The sequence below is a fragment of the Colletotrichum spaethianum genome (assembly GCF_022836535.1).
Source record: "Colletotrichum spaethianum MAFF 239500 DNA, contig03, whole genome shotgun sequence".
NCBI lineage: Eukaryota > Fungi > Ascomycota > Sordariomycetes > Glomerellales > Glomerellaceae > Colletotrichum > Colletotrichum spaethianum.
In genome coordinates this window covers 1,211,375-1,232,756 of record NW_026054773.1, presented here as the reverse complement: position 1 = coordinate 1,232,756, position 21,382 = coordinate 1,211,375, and the positions used below count along the sequence as shown (strand labels likewise).

The 21,382-nt window shown below is 54.3% G+C and overlaps 5 protein-coding genes and 1 non-coding gene across 6 annotated transcripts; 2 read left to right on the top strand and 4 right to left on the bottom strand.

The window, feature by feature from the left end:
• Nucleotides 1–42: 42 nt before the first annotated feature.
• On the bottom strand, nucleotides 43–789 carry ColSpa_01828 (secondary metabolism regulator laeA; the record flags this gene model as incomplete). Its single annotated transcript, XM_049268040.1, has 2 exons — nucleotides 43–259; nucleotides 500–789. The coding sequence occupies 2 exons, from the start codon at nucleotides 787–789 to the stop codon at nucleotides 43–45; spliced, it is 507 nt and encodes a 168-aa protein (XP_049123997.1).
• Nucleotides 790–5,872: 5,083 nt separating this feature from the next.
• ColSpa_01827 (endochitinase B1) lies at nucleotides 5,873–7,136 on the top strand (the record flags this gene model as incomplete). The annotated part of the gene is made up of 4 exons (XM_049268039.1): nucleotides 5,873–6,085; nucleotides 6,141–6,372; nucleotides 6,425–6,993; nucleotides 7,047–7,136. The coding sequence occupies 4 exons, from the start codon at nucleotides 5,873–5,875 to the stop codon at nucleotides 7,134–7,136; spliced, it is 1,104 nt and encodes a 367-aa protein (XP_049123996.1).
• A 5,697-nt stretch (nucleotides 7,137–12,833) lies between these two features.
• Nucleotides 12,834–15,430, top strand: ColSpa_01826 (vacuolar protein sorting-associated protein 54; the record flags this gene model as incomplete). The annotated part of the gene is made up of 4 exons (XM_049268038.1): nucleotides 12,834–12,876; nucleotides 12,926–14,718; nucleotides 14,853–14,862; nucleotides 14,901–15,430. The coding sequence occupies 4 exons, from the start codon at nucleotides 12,834–12,836 to the stop codon at nucleotides 15,428–15,430; spliced, it is 2,376 nt and encodes a 791-aa protein (XP_049123995.1).
• A 724-nt stretch (nucleotides 15,431–16,154) lies between these two features.
• ColSpa_tRNA_052 lies at nucleotides 16,155–16,266 on the bottom strand. The gene is made up of 2 exons: nucleotides 16,231–16,266; nucleotides 16,155–16,190 (listed from the first exon to the last, which is right to left on the bottom strand). It is a non-coding gene; the product is annotated as a tRNA-Arg (tRNA).
• An 896-nt stretch (nucleotides 16,267–17,162) lies between these two features.
• On the bottom strand, nucleotides 17,163–18,754 carry ColSpa_01825 (uncharacterized protein; the record flags this gene model as incomplete). Its single annotated transcript, XM_049268037.1, has 3 exons — nucleotides 17,163–18,053; nucleotides 18,135–18,647; nucleotides 18,722–18,754. The coding sequence occupies 3 exons, from the start codon at nucleotides 18,752–18,754 to the stop codon at nucleotides 17,163–17,165; spliced, it is 1,437 nt and encodes a 478-aa protein (XP_049123994.1).
• Nucleotides 18,755–19,678: 924 nt separating this feature from the next.
• ColSpa_01824 (signal peptidase complex catalytic subunit SEC11) lies at nucleotides 19,679–19,966 on the bottom strand (the record flags this gene model as incomplete). Its single annotated transcript, XM_049268036.1, has 1 exon — nucleotides 19,679–19,966. One exon carries the CDS (start codon nucleotides 19,964–19,966, stop codon nucleotides 19,679–19,681), a length of 288 nt encoding a protein of 95 aa, XP_049123993.1.
• Between the last annotated feature and the right edge of the window lie 1,416 nt (nucleotides 19,967–21,382).

The following is a 21,382-nucleotide window of genomic DNA, read 5'->3' as shown; positions in this document are numbered from 1 at the left end:
TGATAAGCCCGAGAATAGTGGGAGATCGAGGATGGAGCAGACCTACTCGTATGTCCTGTCGAGAACACGATCTAGCCTCCTAAGAACAGGAGCAACGGAGCGTAAATAAACAAAACCATAGCCGTCCCCAAGCAGCCAGTCGTCATCTTCAGCGTCATCAATATAGAACCTGAGGTTTGGAGGCACCGCGTTTGGTTGCATGGGAGAGAGGTCGGTGCCGACGACGGAGGCGCCGGGAAAAGGATCGGCCACTTCGTTGCTGAGTTAGCATGATTTCCTGGCAGTAACGGGCTGCTTGAGCTGAGCTGACCTCCGTATGCCCAAATCCCTAACCTCTGGTGTCAGCACGAGTAATAGAAACCTTGACTCCAAGGCTGCTCACCAGTCCCTGTTCCTATATCTAGTATCCTCTGGGGATTGTCACCAATGGGCGAATAGAAAAGTTCTCCATCCTGAAGTATTATCAGTATCGGTTACGTAGGCACGGCAGAAGCTGCACGATAGGGATAGACTGACCGTCAGGTCGACAAGCATGGCGTGCTTCATATCCTCTCGGTTTTGCTCCGTCTGGTCATTCGGCATCGGATACCGGCCATGGCGATATCGGTGGAAGCTGCAGCCATTACTGTTCTCGTGAGCGTAGAGGCTGGAGTTCAGTGAATATGACGAGATGGAGTTCGCATCCAATTCTTCGGGGTCGAACTCGCTGTCATCACTAGGATCATCGACGGCCTCAATGGCGGCAGCGGGTTGCTGGACGATTGGAGTGTTGATGTGGGATCCAGACATGGTTCGGGGTATCTCCGAGACCCACGTCCTTCTTCTCAGAGCTGGCCAGCGGGGAATGAGCATGGATATCCCAGTTTGGACCAAATATCGTTAGAGTGCTCACCAGCAATCAGTTGGTAAGCGCCAAGTATACTGAATCATTAACCTGCTTTGGTGGCTGTCTATGTTGTCGAGATGCATTCGGCATTGGGATCCGATTGATGGCCAAGAATGAGTCCAGAGTCGTCAAATTAGTAGGAAGCTGAGAGAGCAGAGTTGGCAGACTGGCCACAGTATCATGAGCGGGCTCACTTGAATCCTTCATGCTGCAGCGGCTATCTACAGGCAACTGGTGCTCCCACTTGACTGGCTGCTGGTCGGCGGTTGCAACGAGCGTGTGAAGGCTGGGGATGAGCCCCACAACATGCGGCCCAGCCGAGCAAAATGTAGTTCGGCCACAGTTGTAGCTCGGTCAAGTCTCTGTTGGTTCGCAAAGGTAGTCGGCTGTAAGGAAGTCAGCCGTGGACTCTGGAGGACTGTAATCTGCCATGGCCGTCTGACATGTGCGACTTTGAGGCATGGGCATGCCGTGTCCCTCCTCACTCGATCTGGAGAGAGCTCTTTGATGGGTGCCCCCCTGCTAGGTGTGTGAGGGAGACGGCGGAAGGTAACGCATATGGGTTGGTCGAGTAAGGAGCATTCTTGGGAACCGAGAAACACTCGTATGGTGGTATCTACCTGAGTAGGTTTCATTCAAGGTGCTGAGATTCCATTCTGGCGGACGTTGTGAACCATTGATGCAAGTAGTTGTGTTAAGGCAAGAGAGCACGGCAAGGGCACATCCGATCGATAATGGCTGGATCCAGATGCTCGTCAAGGGCAAAGCATTCGCCCGCATACCGGAGGCCAGAGGGGCTTGTTTGTGTCCCTGGAAAAAGACCCTTCCCGTACTCTAGGCTGGTCCATTGCCAGTGGGATGAATGCAGCCTAGAACATCTGGTCCTTTCCCAGGTTGGCTGGTCTCTGGCTTGCGGCTCTTCTGACAATCAACAGGTAAGGTGATTCGGCGTAAAAGAAGGAGAGGTCATCTGTGAGCTCTCTCGAGCATGGCAGAATCAGAGGTGAAGAATGTGGGGGTCGGGTCGACGTGGAGGGAGGGCGTGTCCGGAAAGAGGACGAGGAGGAGGAGAAGAAGAAGGAGGAGGAGCATTCGAGCGTGGCCAGGAAAGACCCACGTTCTTTTGCAGGTTCCTTCCCAGGGTTCAATGGACCCATCCTCACTTAGCTCGCCCGGACTGCAGAATGACTTGCGCTTTCCTGCTCAGTTTTCATTCCTTCCATTTTTTCTTCTCTTGCATTGGCATTGGCGTTAGGCGTGGACCCCGTCGTCGGCTTCTTCAACCCCTCCTTCGGTGGGGGGAACCAAAGCCAAGGAGGGGTCTTTTCTCCGTCCGTTTGCTCCTCTGTTCCACTCTCTAACTCTCTACACTCTACACAGTGTGTCTCTCTCTCTCTCTCTCTCTCTCTCTCTCTCTCTCTCTTTCTTTCTCGCGACGCACTGCCGTTCTCTCTTCGTCGCTTTCTTTTCCTCCGGGCAAAATCAATCATTGGCCGACGCAGCCATCACTGATCAACCAATTTCCTTCCCTCTCCCCCTTTGGAAAGATCGAGGTACACGACATGATGACAAGACATTCCGTAACACCTCTCCCGAATTACCTTCCCTCCAGAGCGAACGTCCAACCCGGCGCCCCTGCATCTGTCTGAGTCACGCCTCGTAAAGCTCCTGCCGCTGGAACGGGAGGAAATGACCCCGTACTTCTCGGCCGTCGACAACGCCGGTTGACGCTGGATTCTGTTGTTTACACCAGCGAGTCCCAAACTCAACGACAACCTTTCTTTTTGCCCGTCTCGGGCCTCTCATTAAACATGAATCACAACGGCTTTCCTGTCTATCACCAATTTCTCCGCAAATTTCTCCCCTCATCTCCCCCTCCAACGTTATGGCTGTTCTAGCGTGTTTCTCCCAAGCCCCTGCCTCCTCCTACTGCCTGAACGAGCAACGTAGGCCGCGGTCGGCGCAAGCCACGCCCGAACTCATGCCGTTGGATCCCTTGCGTTGACCTCATGGCATGCACCACTCAAACACGGACGAGCGAAGAGTCACCACGATGCATGGCGATGCTTGTTGACATTGACTGAAAGTGAGCTTGCCGGGGTGCCTACCGCTGGCCTAGCAGCCTTTCGCACCCAATGGATGGAACTCGACTACTGCGACTGACTTACATACGGAGCCTGCCCGCATGCCTTCGTATGCGTAGACCACAGGGAACGCCAGGGTGCCGCACGCGCATGCGGGATGCACACGGATGCATCACGGAGCCACATCACGGATTAACGATGCCTCAACATTCGACAAAGTTGATTGACCTCCCTTAGTGAGTGCGGCAATCCATGGATATATATCATGTATGTCTCGTCGACCGATGCGACCGAACCGGCCTCGGCGAGACCGGAGGCACAGCCAGTCTCCAAGGACATGCGCTCCTCGACGAGTCACGCTGCGCCGGTGATTGGCTTGCATCTGTGCCGTCAATGAGCAAACAAGACAACAATGTGCCCTCCAGAAGAGGCATCAAGTCCATCACACCATGCGGTTGCCTCCTCCCTGTCGATACCCAACTCGACCCCTCCTTGCTTAATGACCTCATGCTTCCAAATCGTCGGATTTCTCCCAGAACTAAGGGCCGCTTTCAATGTACGGTCATGTGCTGCCAGCGTGGCATGCAGTCGTCTGCACCTGTCCTCCACCTCAACCCATCGACTCTCTCGGCTGTTTCCATCGTTTGGCGGGGCCACTCACGCAGCCAAGCAGCTGCTTCGTGCCCCCCTCGACTCGCGCTCCCCTGTCATTGGGTCTCAAGCACACGGCACTGTCCAGATGGCCGACCAAGACGGCCCTCTCTCGTGGCCCTGTCGCTGGTGTATCGATTTTGCTCTAAAAGCGATGCTCTCTGCCCAGGCCGGCTTGCTTCGCGCTGAACTTCACCGCCTGGAGTCGATTCTCCATGCGTGTCCGTGTGTGATTCACTGGCTCACCCCGGTTTCCCGGCGCATGAGCTGGGATCTCCCCACCCCAGAGCACCAGACACCGCCGTACCGCCCAAGGGTTTCAGTGCATATCAATTCGCCAGTTGGTCCACTCTTTGCACGTCAGTGTGATGAACACTGTCCGTAACTGCGCAACTCAAAATTCCGGCCAACTCGGCGTCCAGTCCAGTTTGAACCGGCAAGTGACAGTGCAGCAGCTGAGACCAATCCCACGAGGTTAGGAATGGATGGGAGACACCAGCCAAGGCAAGGCGGGACAGCACACAGCTTCGCGCAGGGAGACGACATGTTGCTTTAAAGTTGGTGCACCAGGCCGGGTTCACCGTCTCGCAGCGCGTCGTCTCGTTTAACCTGGGAACGCCTCGTGGATTCTTCATACATGCTTGCTTTTCCCACGCCGGGTTGGTGCTAACCTGGGACGACCGGACCCGGAATGGCGACTTCTCCGCTGGTCTTGAAATTCTCCATGCACTTTAGCTCCCTGGTCCCGGCATGGACCCAGTTCGACCGGTCCCGAAGACCGCTTGTAGTATCCTGCTTGTCAACGGTTCTCAGGTTCGCCTTGTGGCTGAGACCAGCACGTGTCGAGGTAAAAACCGGATCTGCGAGGAAACATGTCTCGAGCCCGGCAAATTTCGTCTAGGAATTGGCCGTGAGTGCCTCGTGTCAACTTTTGAGACTTTGGTACTTACGGCAGACCGCCCCGACGTCAAGGATGAAATATCTCCAGCGCTGCCGTGTCCAAAATGGAAGAACCGCCTAGATGAAGGGTCGTCTGTCTGTCTAGATGGTCGCCGAGCAAACACGTCTATCTTGCGCTGGACAGTTTTGACCGGCAAATGATCGCTAGAAAACCGAGCACTGTATGTGCTGGACCTGCCTCTGCAAAACACCGTAGGGCCATGATAGCCGTCTCCGCTGCCGCGGGTCCAAAAGCCATGTTTGCATTGGCCGGACAAGAGCAGGCACGGAAGGAATGCGGCTATTTACCACCATGTCTAAGAACAGCAGCACAGGAGGTACAGAAACGGGCGGCGGCAGCCAGTACTTTTGGAGCGCCGCACAACTCCCTAGATGCCTCGTAGTTGAGACCTGCATGCACGGCCGGGCGAGCGTGGAGAAGGCAGCTGGGAGATGCAGAAGAAGTGGACAAACAAAAGAGGAGGGGGGGTGGAGGAGAGGAAGTAGCGGTGCGGTGCGCAGGGATGACTCCTGTTCCCTGCAACCCTGATCGTCGACTGCCGCCAAGCGGAGGTTCTTGTGGCCGTGGCCGACGGCCGGGTTCAAAGTGCGAGAACAGACTCGCGCCGGGCTAATAACTCACGGACAAGAGAGTCAAGACGAGCAGACTAGTCAAAGCAGCGGCGCCATAGTAACGCAGTAAGGTGACCGCGCCCAACCACGATACCTTGCAATTTTGCTCTGCAACCCTCATCGCCTCTCTTCCGGCATCCTTACCTCAGTCCCTCTCCTTGCCGGTACCTTGGGACTTGTCGCGCGTTCGGATCACTGATATACGATTTGACAAAAGTCTCACCACCATCCGTCACCCCCTGCAAGCGCAGACTGCATCAAAGTACCGTCCTCGCACCCCCATGATCCATCTTCCACCCCCAACCCAATTATGTCATGCATCATGGCTTCAGAGCATCCTGGGTCCTGTTGTAATTTTGATACCCGTTGTCCCCACCGCCTCGGACAAGGCCTTATACTACTTTACCCTCCCGCGTTCGCTCACCGTAGCATCTCCTTGTCAGTCCCGCGCTGCCGTGTCTAGCTAATTATATAGACCATCCTCCACGCTGCTGGAGCCACAGAGGTTCGCGCTTGCTGCCTGACCGAACGGCTCATTGCTCAAACATGCAGCCTTGGGTCCAAGTCCTTCCCTTCATATACTGACTGTCCTTACCACCTTTCCCTTCTCCACGCTGACGTTCCGGGTTGCTCCTCTTTTCTGCCGTTTTGCTTTGATATCTCTTCTCACGTCTACCCCATGGCAACCAGAGTCAGGATGAGCTCCTCGTCATCGTCGTCGTCGCGCAAGTCGCGCAGAACAACTAGCATCTCCAACGTCATGTACACCAACGCCGTCTACTTCCCCAACGAACGGATATACCAGGGCGACACGCCCGCCGCCATGAACTATGGGTGCATCAACCATGTATACTACGCCTTTGCAAACATTTCGCCCGACGGTGGTGTTTTTGTGAGTCTTTGAAACCGAAATATCAAGTTCCTTGGCTGATCCCGTGTTGGTTTAGCTGAGCGACGAGTGGGCCGATGCCCGCGCGCCAGTTGATGGTGTTCAAGGCGGCCTGGGATCCCTCATGCATTTGAAGCAGAAACACCCGCACTTGCAGGTCATCTTATCCATCGGCGGCGGCAATTCGAGCGCCGTCTTTCCCTCAGTGGCCGCGAACACGCTGTACAGAGACAACTTTGCCAGGTCCGCGAGGGGTCTCGTGGATGCGTCGGGCCTTGACGGCATCGACAGTAAGTTTGCCAGCTTGCAGTAGCGGACGAGTAGCTGACGTCTCCGAACCAGTCATGTGGGAGTATCCTTGCGACCCCGAACAGGGTCACCATTTCCTTGCCCTTCTTGCTGCGATTCGCCTCCATATGCCGGACAGCCACTACCTCCTCACCGCTGCGCTTCCCGCCGTGAGAGCAGTCTTGCAGTACATTGACCTTCGACGGACAGCCGACTATCTAGACTATCTTAACCTAATGGCCTACGATTTTGCCGGCACATGGACGCACAGGAGCGGCCACCACGCGCAACTGTACGCGATGAGCAAGGACGAGACTTCGGGTGCATCAGGGGTACAATATCTGGTTTCGCAAGGCTTTCCTTCGCAAAAGATCCTTCTCGGCATCCCCCTATACGGCCGCAGCTTCCTGCACGCCACTGGACCAGGTCAGAAGTTCAAGGGAGCGGGCGGGAGCAACGGCACTTTTGAGTACAACCAGCTCCCCCGTCGCGGGACGAAGGAAGCGGTGGACAAGAAATCCATCGCGGCTCAGTGCGTCGGGGCGGACGGCGGCTTCATCACCTACGACAACCCCGACACCGTGAAGATGAAGGCGGCATTCTGCAAACAAAAGAGCTTGGGGGTACGTGCTCGGTGATGTACATGGAGTGGTACCATTGCTGACATCTTCACCAGGGTTTGTTCTACTGGAGCGGGCCGGCGGACGCGAAGGACAGCTCTCGGAGTTTGATAGCAACCGGGTTCAGGGCACTGCATAGCTCCTGATCGGTATCTTATCGGGGCGATGCACCTTGGATGCGCCCAAGACATTCAGCACCAGCCCGCCGACCTTTGTCGGCAAACGTCGGCCTGCCGGGCCGACGCTCAGCTACAGAACGATAAGTGCATCTGCAAGGCGCAAGGAAGGATCGACAGCATCTGACGGGGTCACGACTCGGCGTTTGAATTCGGCGACTCGCATCACGGGCATTGGGCGTTTTTGCACGGCATTGTTTTTTCGGTTTTTATTTTTTTTTGAATTCTGCGGCTGGTTTACATTGATTTTGCATGGAAGTATCTCGCTCGGGTGGCATGTCTTTGGGTTTGTTGTTGTTGTTGTTGTTTTTACCCCCTTCCATGAGGGGCAAGGGACCGCTTACCATATTTTGGGGCAGCTGATGAGATATCCCGCATGGACACGAGGTAAACTAGGAGCGGTGTGGCTTGCCTTTCTGCATGGCATCATATGGCTTTGGTTGGTTTCTTTTGATGGTTCGCATCATGACTCACATTGTAGATGGAGGAAAGGCTCCAGGGAGTGAGAGAGTAGGATCGGGAAGGAGGAAAGACGGGAGGGAATGGGACGGAATTTCTGTGTAACTCTGTGAGAGCGTCTAGACGCCGGCAAACGTCGTCTGAATGAGAAGCCGCACGAGTCGCGCGGCTCTTTTTTTGAGGCCTGAGCAACCGTCTCCCCTGGTTCGGAATTTCTGCCCATCGACCCATCGTGAGATTTTGTGTGCGTGTGGTGGTGGAGGTGGGTGGTGGGCGGCGGGCGGGCTGGGCAGGCATTCTGGTGGGTGTGGATTATGGAATCCGCGCAGGTGCGTTTGAGAGAGTGCGAGTGCAGTGCAGCGCCAGGCGCAGAGACGAAAACCCACGCAGATCGTTGCGTGCGCGCGCGGGGCGAGTGAGTGCGCGCGTGTGTGGTTTTGCTCGAAGGGTGGAAAAGACCCGGGGTGGGGATCGGAGCCCACTCCGAGATACGGGATGCGGTACGGCGGTGGTGGGTGGGGGGGAGGGGAAGGAGAGAGAGAGAGAGAGAGCAAGGGGACGGGGACCAGGCCCAATCAAGAAGTCGGAGGTTCGGTCGATCGATTCGCAGGGGAGAGGAGGAGGGGGAGCTTTTGCAGCGTGTTGCTCGATTGTGTGGTTCCGTGTCTTATCCTCGCCTGGGGGGGAAGGATGGTGCTGTCTGGACAAGTAGCTGTCCAATGGGGTGCTGGGAAGAACCATGTAACGCGACCGATTTGGCATGCGATCCCATCATCGTTACCATTCCATTCCTTTTTCTGCCGTCTTCCCAATGCAGAAGAGGTGTGGTGTGTGTGTCGTCTGAAAGCGTGCTGGGCCGCGGGGGGGGGGGGGGGGGGGGGGGGGGCCAGACATGTGGTGCCCTCCGTATTCCCATCATTTGCCGTTCTTGCACCTCTTTCGCGCATCTCCCTCGGTAAGCGAGGGTGTCGGGATGGTGCGCCGGGTTTCCTTGATTTGACGACGTGTCGCTCTTTTTTTTTTCTTCTTCTTCTTGTCCTTTGGCGAATGCGGGATCTGGTTAGGCATGGGGGATTTCTAAGTGATTGATAAAAAGCCATGTCCCGATTTTGTTTACTCTTGTTGGTTGCTGGGCCGCGTTTTGGGCACGGAGAGAGTCATGACCCTGCATGCGAGGCGTGTGTTTCGATCCATCACGTCGTCGGGAGGGGAGTGGGCTGTGGGATTGGCACGTATGCGTACGTGATTTTGTCGACCTTTTTTTTGATCGGTGATGTTTCCTCGGATCAGTGGAATAGGTCGGGAAGGGGGGGCTGGAAAACGCCTCGAGTTGCTGGGTTGGGCTGGATCGCCCCAATGAAGACGGGCAGTGGATCTGTCGATCGGTACGGGTACAGGAGAGATTGATTAGATTGGTCGCATCGACGGTGCGTCGTTGGCGCTTTTTTCGGTTCCGGACTCTGTGGTTCCCTGGGTGAGGGTCCTGGACGGGCGGCGGCGAATGTACATCAGTAAGCCCGGGAGGATTTGGCTCGCTCGTAAGATTTCCCATTGTACAAAGCCCGGTACATGCGCATTCTCGGGCTTCCAAGTTTTGCTTCCAAGACGGACGAAGGATGGAGGGATGTGCTCTGCAGAAAACAGCTGCGGGAGGCTGGATTGGGGTGGTGGGTGGTAGCGAGACAGGGGTGCTCGTTCTGGAGGGCGGTGATTGATGACGGCAAGAGTGGGTGTGCTGCACACGTGGGTTGGTATCACGGGAACAGGTACGGCAGGATGGGATGCAACACATTGGTCGATGATGTTGGTGACGGAGCGGTGAGGTGTCGGTGAAGGGGGGAGAGATTAGGTGAGATGAGGTAAGATTCTACCGTGAGCGTTGCGGTGAGGTTTGTCTTGAGATGTGAGAACTGTCGGTCTGCTCCATTGTGTTCGTCCGCCCGGGCTCATAGAGGATCGAGGTGTGTGTACCGGTAGTATGTGTCGGGACGCTGGGACTTTGGGGTCGGTGTGCCTAGCGTCCCGTGGAAACTTGTTGGTGCTATTGTTAGTCGCTTGCCAGGCCTTGTCCAAACGTAATCTTGGTGATCCAAGGCGAACCATCTTAGGTACTGCGGCAATGGGCTAGAGGATCTTAGTCCCAGGAGATTCGGAAATAGTGACACGGACGGTGTGTTTGAAGCCCGATATAGAACGTCGGGCGTCGACGCCCCTACTCCCTACATCATAAAACGCCTCATTTTCCTTCTGCCTGGTCTTCGACATGTGTTCGAGGCTGCTTTAGCCTGCCGCTTGGGAGACTCAAGACGCGCCCTCTACTCATGGTAGCCTGATTACCACGAGAGCAGCAAGCCGGGGCGGGTGCACTGACTCGGTGAACGTGTTGAACGGCCTCGAATCTTCTCTCTCCACGTGGAGAAACGGGCCGTTTGGTTTGGCATCAATGCATATCTCCGTTGGCTCTATTTCCAACGCGACGTCGCCTTGGAGAATGGACGAGGCGCTCTGCCCGGGCGTGGCACGTAATCTACAGCGTAGGTACGGTGGGGTGGGCATACTTGGGAACATGACTATCCTGGCAGCTAAGCAAGGTGCGGTGTGTGAAGGGTAGGGCGAGAGCAAAACCAGGCGCGGCTGCCGGGGGGGGGGGGGGGGGGGGGGGGGGGGGGGGGGGGGGGGGGGGTGGAAAGCGGGATCTACGCTACTTCTCGGGCGAGAGGGGCGAAGAGGACCCAGATTGGGGAGGAGTTCCTAGATTCATGACTCGGTTATCGGGGAATGATGTACTTTGCTGAAGAATTTCTCGGGAACGGTTAATGCTTAAACCGACGTTTGTGCGACGAGGCCTTGGCGGGTGATATCATTGGAACAGTATAGAACATGGGCGAGAGGGTTGTCAGCTTTTGAGACGGCAAGGTTGGTCAGCACCAATTCGCTGTCAGAAATTGGATGGTCCAGTCTGTAGTTGGTCTGTAATGTGCTTACATGTTCGAGGAGAGATGCGGGCGAGGGCGGGAGAATGAGGAAGAGTGTGAGATCGAGAGCCGCGGTGCTTACTGCATTTGATTGCTGACCGTCCGCCTGGCCTCGAGCTGACGGCAGGGGCCTGGAATCCGGAAGATCGGACGTCACGCGTGGGACGGGGGTCGTGTTATTGCCGAAGCGAGCCGTGCAGGAAGGGCTTCTTTGAATACGAATTCGGGAGGCCGGGGTCTAAATTTGGGAGAGATATCTGTTGGTCGACCCAAAGTTGTGTCGGGATTGGATGGGAAACGACCCCGACAGAGTTCTGACAACTCAGTAAAGTCGTCACATATCGTTCTGGACTGGAGCCAATGGATCTCCAGACCCTACGGGCTGACGATTTGTGGAAGGCATCCTGGCCACAGCAATAACTTGGATTGTATGAGATAACGAGATCGGGTAAGGCTGGTGGTGTCTGGCCGTCGTCTGTTGTTTGTCGCCTGTCGCCTGTCGTCTGATGCCAACCATCATTGTTGGTCAATTGCCAGGTCACATCACCCTGGGCAGGTGGCCAGAAAAGGTTCAGCGATCAGAACATGAGTTGGTCTGGTGTCTTGAAGGTCTTTGGCTCAAGTCGGGATACCCAGGCGAGAGGGCAGGTGATGAGTCTGGTTATCTGACGAATATGACTCCTGACGTGGTCCTTTGGTGGCGAAAATGGTCTGCGATTCGTGTTCTCCTGCAAAATAACACATCTGATTCGTGCTTAAACCCAATTGCGTGCGTAAGCTAGGACGAAGGTTCAATGCATTGATGGTTGAGTGTCGATCTCACTGTTGGTTGTTGTCGGACGGGCTCCCAGAATGGTTGTGAGATCTGGGGCATGGCTGATCCACGCAGATGCCACGATATACACAGCAGTGCTTGACGAAGATAGGAATGGACCAGTAGGACAACCTGGCACCATCTTTAGCGTAGGCTCGTTCATTGGCCGACGGGGCCAGCCCCGACAGTGAGTTCATTGGTATGTGTTTCGAATAGAGTGGAAGAACATCGATTTCCACTCTGTGGTCACCAAGCTATTTCGCACCATGTACCGCATGATGTTTTCCCTCAGCGACCCGTTCATTTCCATTCGAATCGGCGCTTGGCTGTTCAAAGCCCATGTTGGTGAATCGATTTCTATCACGCTACTGAGCCAGAGACGCCTTACTAAGAGAATGTGTACCTCCAGTATTGCCAAAGAATGGGTAATTATGGTCTACAAAAATAGATTTAGATGAGAAATGCAACGCATTTGCTGTGAAAAGGCTCGTCTCCGTGAGTGATAAGGCGGATGAAATGCCAGTCAGTAATATAGTTGCCGGACTCTGGCATCGCGATGATACGATGGGGCGCACTCATATCTGTCAGCCGTTCCACAAAAGCGTGACCATGGCAAGTCCAGGATGGATGGGACATGTTACTCATCCGAAATCGCTTGCGTCGTTGGAAGAGTGACAGCTGCAAGCAGGGCCAATAGTTATTCCCTGGTGCGCTCAAAACCTGTTGTTGGCACTCGGCCGAAAGGCAGTGGAAGCCCGGCCGAGGCAGCAATCCTTGCCAAGTCTTGCCGCTGTGATGGATGGAGCTGGCAAAACATGTGGCGATAGCTTATCATTATATCATAAGACACGAGTTGCGCTTTTGGTCTATTAGAAATCAGTGCTGCCGGGGTTACATAGACAAGCAGGGGGCCAGGTTCAAGGGTTTCGAGGATCTTGACGATCTGCAAATCGTGCTTTCAAGACAAGACGGGCGATGCTGCTAGAGTGATCCGGTTTCCGGCCTCAAGTTACGCTTGGCTGTTTTCTGCCCTGCTGCACTTCAACGATGATGAATACTGGAACAACGGAGAGAGAGCGCCCATGCTCATCGGAACGTCGTCTTAAGGTTTAGTTGAAGCAGAGAAGAATACAAAATCCGACCTTCCCCAGACTATTCGAGGTGGGACGACCCAGTAAAAGATTGAATAGCGCCTACTTCCAGAAGCTGATAAGATGCGTCGGAGCGCAACCCGACTGGCCCGGTAGATCCCGTTGCAGCACCCCTGCATCCCGACCTGACACGTGACGACATCTCGACTCGGAGCTCTCAGACACGCAACCCAGTTCCGGGCATCTGACACATGCAGCAAACCGTCCGATCGACACCTGCCAGAACGCTGCAACACCTTACCGTCCCGGTTCGACACGATCGCCCGACATGAATGGGACTTCAATTGGCGGGAAAGCATCCCTCGATGCCGGTACTATTCCCTGTTCCGCCAGACACAGTTCGTATCTGACTTGAGGCAGCCAACTACGACCCCATCGACCACCTCAACCAACTCTTCCCGCACCCGTCGACCGTCACCTCGGTCAGCCGCGTTTCCGACACTCTGCAAACACACAAGAATGATCTCGCCGTCGAGATATCCGATCTCGAGGTCGCCCAGGCCTACGGGCCCGACTCGAGCCTCGAGCGCATGCAGTCCGCCCAGGCTGAATTAGCCCAGCTCTTCCGCAAGATCGAGACGGTACGATCTCGAGCAATTCAGACTGAGCAGAACATTACCTCGATGACGGCCGACATCAAGCGACTCGATGGCACGAAGCGGAATCTGACGCTGAGCATGACGGCGCTTAAACGACTGCAAATGTTGACGACGGCATACGAGCAGCTGAGAGGCCTGGCCAGGACGAGACAATACAGGGACTGTGCAAGTTTACTTCAAGCTGTGTTGCAGCTCATGAAGCACTTCAACAGCTACAGGAGCATCGAGCAGATCGCCACTTTGAGCAGAGGGGTTTCGGAACTGCAGCGCGAATTGTTGGAGCAGGTCTGCGAAGACTTTGAGATCGCTTTTGCCAAGGGAGAGGTGGCCCAGCGCAGAGGCACCCTGATCGAGGCATGTTTGGTCATGGATGCCCTCGGTGACATGGCGCGGACACGGTTGATGAACTGGTACGTGAATACGGAGCTCCGCGAGTACCGTTCGGTATTTAGAGGCAACGACGAGGCCGGGAACCTGGACAATATCGGTCGCAGATATGCGTGGTTCAAGCGCATGCTCAAAACCCATGAGGATGAACACGCCGCGATTTTCCCGCCCCACTGGCGCGCGAACGAGCTACTGGCGATGGCCTTCTGCGACGGCACAAGGGACGACTTCAAAGGCATCCTCGAGAGGAGCATGCGAAGGACAGATGGGCAGAAGATTGACGTCAACCTCTTGCTGAGCTGTCTGCAAGAAACCTTGGACTTTGAGCACGGCCTCGAGAAACGTTTCGCCAACGAGCCTCGAGCTAGTATCGACACTCTGAGCTCATCAGACGACAGAGCATCAAACTTCCACGGCTCCATATCCGCCGCCTTCGAGCCATATTTGAGCTTGTGGGTGGAGTCACAAGACAAGCAGCTCGCCTCCATGATACCAAAGTACCGCAACCAGCCCTTGCTTCCGGAAGACGAAGAGTTCTCGTCGCAGGCCGTCATTTCATCTGCCATTGAGCTTTTCCACTTTTACAAACTCACTCTATCACAATGCGCCAAGCTGTCCACCAGTGACCGATTACTGGATCTTTCCAGGACCTTGGCGAAGTACCTGGACGAATACGCACAGCAAGTTCTCTTGCACATTCTACAAAGAGCAGGACCTCAGGGACCACCGATTCAGGATGTCATTTTGGTTTTGAACACGGCCGACTTCTGGTCGACCAACACCACCCAACTGGAGGAAAACATCAAGAAGCGTATCGACAGCGAGTTAGTCGGCAAGGTCGACCTGTCATCACAAGCCGATGCGTTCCTTGGTGTGGCTAGCGCCGCTGTCCTGACGTTGGTGCGCAATGTCGAGATCGCATGCGAAGGTTCGTGGCGCGAGATGCGGAACACGGGCTGGAGCACAATGGAGAGTGTAGGTGACCAGAGTTCTTACGTCGGCGAGCTGCTGTCCTCTGTGAATAGCAAGGCCGAGGAAATCTTGGGGCTTGTGGTCAAGCAACAATATGCCAGGGCATTCTGCGACAACCTCGTGGACCATCTTGTCAACGCTTATATCAGCAACATCGTCCAGTGCCGTCCCGTGTCCGAGGTTGGCGCTGAACAGGTAGGCCTCCATTCCTCGAGTCGTCTTAGCAACCGCTGACCATTTCCAGATGCTTCTCGATAAGTATGTCTTGACAAAAGCGTTCGAGAACCTACTCTCGTACCACAACAAATCCTCCACAACAACACACACAGCACCGGCAGGGTACGTAAGGAGAGTAAATCAGACGATGAACCGCATAGATCCTCTCCTCAAGACGCTACAAGTCCGTCCGTCGCCACCAGAGGGTCTCGTGCAAGCCTACCTCATCCATATCGGCGACCGCTCCGACACCAACTTCAGAAAGATCCTCGACCTCAAGGGTGTCCGCAAGGGTGACCAAGGGCACTTGGTTGAGCTTTTTGGTATCCACCGCGAGGGTAACATGAGCGACAAACTCGTGCAGCAGTCCCCGCTGCTCACTCCGCTCATGGCAACGACGGGACTCGGCAGCTCTAGTCTGGGAGCCATCAACGCGAGCACCGCCCTCACGTCCGCCAGCAGTGCGATGCCTGGATTGCCGAGCAAGTTCGACGCGACGTCGCTGGGTGAGAAACTGCTCAGTGCGGCTAGGGACCTGGGACAAGGAACGGGCCCCGGTGGTATTGCGGGTACGGAGAAGGCGACCATGAACGAGAACCTCAAGAACTTTGGCAAGTTTTTTAGGAGAGACCTGGGAGGATTTGGCGCGAGGTTCGGGAAGAGGGATGAGAGTGCTGATGGGCACCGGTGATCTTGAAAAGTTTAGCGAGAACTCGCATCGAGTTGCTGAGAGGAATAGAAAGAATGGCTTGTTCCGCCTGCATCTGTCCTGAATGTCTTCACCGCATTCGTATAAAACTGTAGCAGTAAAGATGTCAGACCTAAACTGAGTCCGGTTCCAGGCCATGTTTGCTCAGGCTTGACTTGAAGGATCTCGTCGTCGATCCGGCATGGTGGCTTTGGGTCTATTGAAAGTTGGAAGCTTCTCACCCCTAGCTTCACATGGGTTCCATAGAGCTGGGCAGTTACCATGTATTGGCCTTTCGACTTGGTTCTCGCCGCCCCCGAGGGTCGGTTGTTGTCGTTTGGCAAGTATTCAAAGTAACTGTTCTACATGACGTGACATACGACAGACCTATGCTACACCCCGACTCAACACTCTGGTATCTTGCCTAGGCAACAAGAACGATGAACTCAACGGGCACGGCTCCAGTTACATAGATCAGATCAAGGTGCATCCCGAACTCATGGGTGAATGTGGCAAGTGATGCAAACATATTGACCCTACCTCTCTTTATATCTGTCTGCCCTCGAGTAGTACACAGGACCATGAACATTCCCTCCAAGTACTTGAGCTGCCAATCTCGAGACGTGTTGACGATTGTCTACCTGCCAAGTTGCAAAAGGTAGATGAAACACATGCACATAGCACACGTGCAAAAACTATTCAGTCGTCTTTGACATCCTTGACAAGTCGGACGAGACAGGACTCGAACCCGCAACCCTATCTATCGGGGACCCGCTCGGGCTTGGAGAAGTTCAAGGGCTTGACCGGAAAGATAAGCGCTGCCATTGCGCCACCCGTCCTTGTTGCATTGTTGCATGAAATTGTTAAAGGGAGAACGTTACCTATGTTGGTCGATTTCAAATGAGTGGGTTTGAGCGGGTATCGTGATGGTTTTTCGCTACGTGGGTTATGGTTTGGTGGGGTGTTTGGTTCAAAGGCCGAGGTGTCTCCGTTTTCTCGCTCGAGACTCCAGTCCTCTTGCGTATTGAAATTGGGTAGTTTCTCACGGTATCATGGAAAGCTTGAGCAGATACGCCTGTCACCTAATTCCCTGCGTGTGCCGTCTTCAGAAGAGGTTGAACGGGAATTGGAAATTTCATCCAGGTGATATAAGTGAGAGCCTTTTCGTGAAGAGAGATGGAGCTACAAGCTTGGGGCAAAGGATCGCGAGTACAGGCAGAAACTCCACGCTACGCAAGGTGTCAGTGCTGCCATTGTACTGCATCTCAAATTACTCCTGAGCGCGCCGTCATCACCATCACTGGGCTCCAAGGAATCCGGGCGGCATGTTCCAAGATGCGGTGCAATCTGCTTGACTCAACCACGACATGGCATTGCGTTATTATCATAACTATGCTATCTCAACGAGCCGTGGTCCACTTTCCTTCGAGCGGAGTCGTCAATCATGTGCTTATTTCTGGCAATACTCATGCAATGTTCAAAGGTGATTAGAGTGGCGTCTTCCCCTCCGAGGTACATCGTGCCTTCAGTGTCGTCGGTACGACTAGATGGCTCATCATCCTACATTTTGTTCGGAACCCGACTGCCTGCACTCCTACGGCCTATGGCAACCTGTTGCAGACATTCCCGCGTCGTAGTGTACGAGTCTTGCTGGCTTTTCGGTTGGATCATGCCGTTGTTGTCATCAGATGGCAAGGAAGATTGTCTCTGGATCTTCAACTCAGGGCGTCGTCCTCTAGGACGACTTCCAAACGTTGCTGTCCAACTTCTCGTCCGGAACCGCAACAAAGTCCTGACCTTCCTCGTTCTCACTTCCATCGAGCGAGCCGTCGTAGGAGCTAGTCTGCCACGCAGACAGCTCGTCAACGCGGCGGATGCCCATCATCCACGAGACCAGACCACGTGGTACCCATCGGCCGACAAAGCCGTAGACGCTGGCGCCAAGACCGACACGGACAGTGCCGCTGGTAATAGAGCCATCGATGACGTCAAAGACGGCGTTGTGCAGCTGACGGAGAGAGCTTCCCTTCAGACCACGGATGCGGCCGGCGGAGATGGCGGAGGTGCTCTGCATGACGAAGTTGCGTCCGTATGCGTGACGGGCGTTCTCGGGCCACATGAGAGTCTCGGTAGCATCGGCGTCGATGCCGGGTGCGCCCTCGAGGAGGCCTCTTTGGGAAGGGTGGGTGTGCTTCGCGGGCTGGAAGCCTGTGAAGTCGAAAGTACCCAGCTGCATGTGAGTTACTGGGATACCCAAGGGCCGCAGCTCCGCCGTCAAAACTTCGGTGAAGGCTGACAGGGCGGATGAGACGGTAGCCTCGGGGGCGTGGAAGGGGGGGTTGATGGAGGAGATGATGGACGGCGTGAAGACGAGCACCTTCGGCGGTGTCCACTTCTCTCCGGGCGGGCTCAGACGTGTCGTCAGGAGCGGCAGGAAGGCCTGAATAGTAAGGATGGGGTGGAGAAGGTGGGTGTTGAAGAGGTCTGCAAAGCTGGAAGCGGGATGGTGGCGATGGGTGACGTCTGATAGTTGAGCGAAGGGATGAGGATGACGGATTTCAGCTGCAGGTGGTTGGGTCTTGTCCGAGGTGCCGGGGCGTGGGGTGACTGGAGGTACTGCGCAAAGCTATCGATGGCTGCGCCGGCTCTGGGAGGCTGTGATGATACGTCAGTAACAAGTGATGCACCCGGTATCTCGAGTACTCACATCCGTAGTGTCGATGGTCAGAGGCAAGATATCCGGCCTCGCCAAGCTGTGCACCATGCTCTCGTCTTCCTCAGCGTTGCATACGACGTAGACGATGAACCCTCTTCTCTCAAAGTCCAGAGATAGCGACCTCGTCAAGGGCAGAGCTGGCGATCCAGCGATGACGACAACCTCAAGGCGTCCACCATTCCTAGCTCGTCTCGCCCGGCGCGTCTTCTTGCAGAACCTGCTACTCCTGTATGACCGGTAGGCGACGACTCCTACTACAGCGACGATGACGCCGGTCAGGAGCTTGTGCTCTTTCACCCAGCCGTGGATCCTCTCGTAGCGGCCCATGGCTATCACCTCGATGGGAACATGGCGGACGGGGGGCTTCGGCCGCACCGAGTCGGGCAGCCATTCTGTGGACGCAAGGGTCTCTCTAACGGCCTGCGCAGCCTTGTCTACATGCGGGTTGATGAGGTTCGCGAGGTCGTCGGAGTATCGGCGGATCTGGTTGGGCAGCGAGGACAGCTGTGGAAGATGGTAGCGTCAGTAGAGCTCTCGTGATCACAAGCTTGAAATGGATGGGAGGTGGTGACGCTTACGACGTCCAGGAACTGCTGGTCATCCGCTGACATGGTTGCGGTATTGACCAGGTATTATACAGATAGATGCTTGAATGAGGAGATGTTGAAGCTCCCGAATATGACGTTGGAACACCGAATCGACCTTGCAGAGGTAGCTCGAGGCGAGGTAGAGATAGCTGGGCAAGTGGACTCGCGTGTCGGCAGGAAAAAAAGGTCAGCGACAGACCGACCAGGTTCAGCGGCCAGTGCACCTTGTGCTCTCGCCCTTTTCCCGAGAGAGATGTGGGGAAATCCTCCGCCGTGCGGGTCGAGTTTCACTGGCTGCCGCTGCACCGAAGGGGCCGGCTCCCATCCGGCACTAAGCGGTGATTGGTCGACGTCATCGCCCCGCGCCCACCTGTTATCTCAACTTTGTTTTGTTTCTGCCGGCCTCAACGTCACTGCCGCTGCTCGGTGCATGAATCTCCATTTCAGTTGCTATGCTCGTTCACAAACGGCCCCTTTTGGGACCCCTTTTGGGACCCCTTTTATTCTCTCCTACACCTGAGATGTCAATGATTTTTTACTAGCATTTATCAGAACTATTGGTTGTGACGCTACAGCCCTGTCAGTTTTAGTCAAAAAGAAAGACAGCGAATAGAAATCGTTACATATGGCTTTGCTCCGTTTACGAGATGCCAGATTGTTTAAACACCCTCTTTTTTTTACTGCACAACATTCTTCGTTTTTATCGTCCTCATTCATTTGTTACCATACCACCAACGTCCCTAATCTGACCAAGTGTTCTGCATGTTACCGACAACCTTTTCTACGATGATAACAGTCATGACGGTTGGAACACGAGACCCTTAGTCCGATCCACATTCTTCAAGTTGAAGTTTTTATACCATAAACACAGCAGCAAAACCAACGACCATGTGTTCCTGCAGCAAGCATCCTTGTCTGCGCGTAACCGTATGCTTCCTGGATTGCAAATTACTCCTCACTGCCGACGGGGTAGCTCAACTGTATACTGAGGTCCGAGTATAGGTCCTCCAGACTCTCCGGTGCGGATTCTGGTAGGCTCCTCTCAAGAGCTTTGTCGAAGGTATTGGTTCGAATCGTCGCAGAGATGGTGTAATCCAGAGCATCGCCAATGTTGGCGCAGACGCTCAGAGGCGCAAGGGCCGCGGCGACGTGATGGTGGTCGACGGCCGTGAGGATGACGACCTCTATGCAGAGGATAAAGACGTTTCCGCCGATAAACATGAATATCTGGCACATGATGAGATAGCCAATATTTTCTGACCGAGTTGGCGGACGTAGAATATCAGGGCCTGGCCGAAGGTGTATAGCAGTACGTCGAGAACCGGCCCGTCTTGGAGATGATGAGAACCCCATATTTTCACATTTTCTCCAAATTCCCACCATTCCGAAATTCTTATTGGGTATGAGTCCGAGCTATAACTTGATCGGAAGCCTACCCCGAAGGGCATCTCGTGGCATCAACTTACCAGGTCACTCTTCATTGCACAATTTTAAGGTGGTAGATGATCTGGCCGCATCCATAATTTTATATTTGGAGATCTGGGTATCTGTTCCTTCAAGGTATTCAGCAACTTGGAATACTTAAGCCATGTGATTTCACTTACCTCACTCATCATGAATCATGTTCTTTGAAAGTGTACAAAGTACAACAAGTTCACTGATAAACATTGGGAAGTCTTGGTATTCTGCATGTGATAGGCTTCTTGATAGTTTGCAAGTCTGGGGCATCCTATTCAATCTTCAGACCAAGCGTCTGCCGCGGTGGCTAGATGGACTTTGTGTGCACGCGTTGCAAGAAGCGACAAACAGCTTGCCACCATCAAAACCCAGGCGTCATCATAAGTAAAATGTTTGCAGCAACCACCAGGTGGAGCATACGGGTATAGCAGTGGTCCGCAAAAGATCCTTTCAACCTGGGTAAGTTGAACTACGGCCGAGTGCTGGTTTATGGACTTCTTGACTCTAGTACACAAGTACGTGAGTAATCACAATAAAAGGGAGAGACATCTCATAGGCCTATTTCTGACCCGTCTAACTTACGCAAAAACACTTTACATAGGCGAACTGTGATCGATAAAGTGGAGAGCCGTCTTGATTATTCCAAGTAGCTCTGCATGCCCAATATGTCAACTAGACAGTCGAAGTGAAGCGAAAAGCCCTTCAGTAGCTTTGGGATTGAAATCATGACAGTTAAGTTTGGAAAAATGTGTCGCCCTAGCGCGAGCTACTTTGAAGAGGTGGGGTTGCAGGTCCCTCCTGTCTGAACGTATGATTCGCTGTGATGTTCCCGCCCTCCTGTTCGTCAATTACCAGAACAACGTTCTTTTCTAAATTCAAGTGAATGAAATCAATTTACCGCTCACTACTGATTTTCGGTACGCCAACAGATAATCGGTTGTGGATGAGGGAATGGCGTAGGCTACGCAACCATCGATAATGCCAGGCAGTGCTTTACAGAGGAAGAGGAGCAAGGGTGTTCTGAAGACAGGCGAGTTGCTTGTCTCCAATAACAGGGAACCTGCAGTGCTGCCAGCAAGTAAATGCCTCTACCAAGACGTTAGTCATTGTCGAATCATGCATCACGGCTAAGCTATTTGCAACCAGTGATGGACAAAGAACAGCGAGATGCTGCATGTACAGGCAATAGTGCAT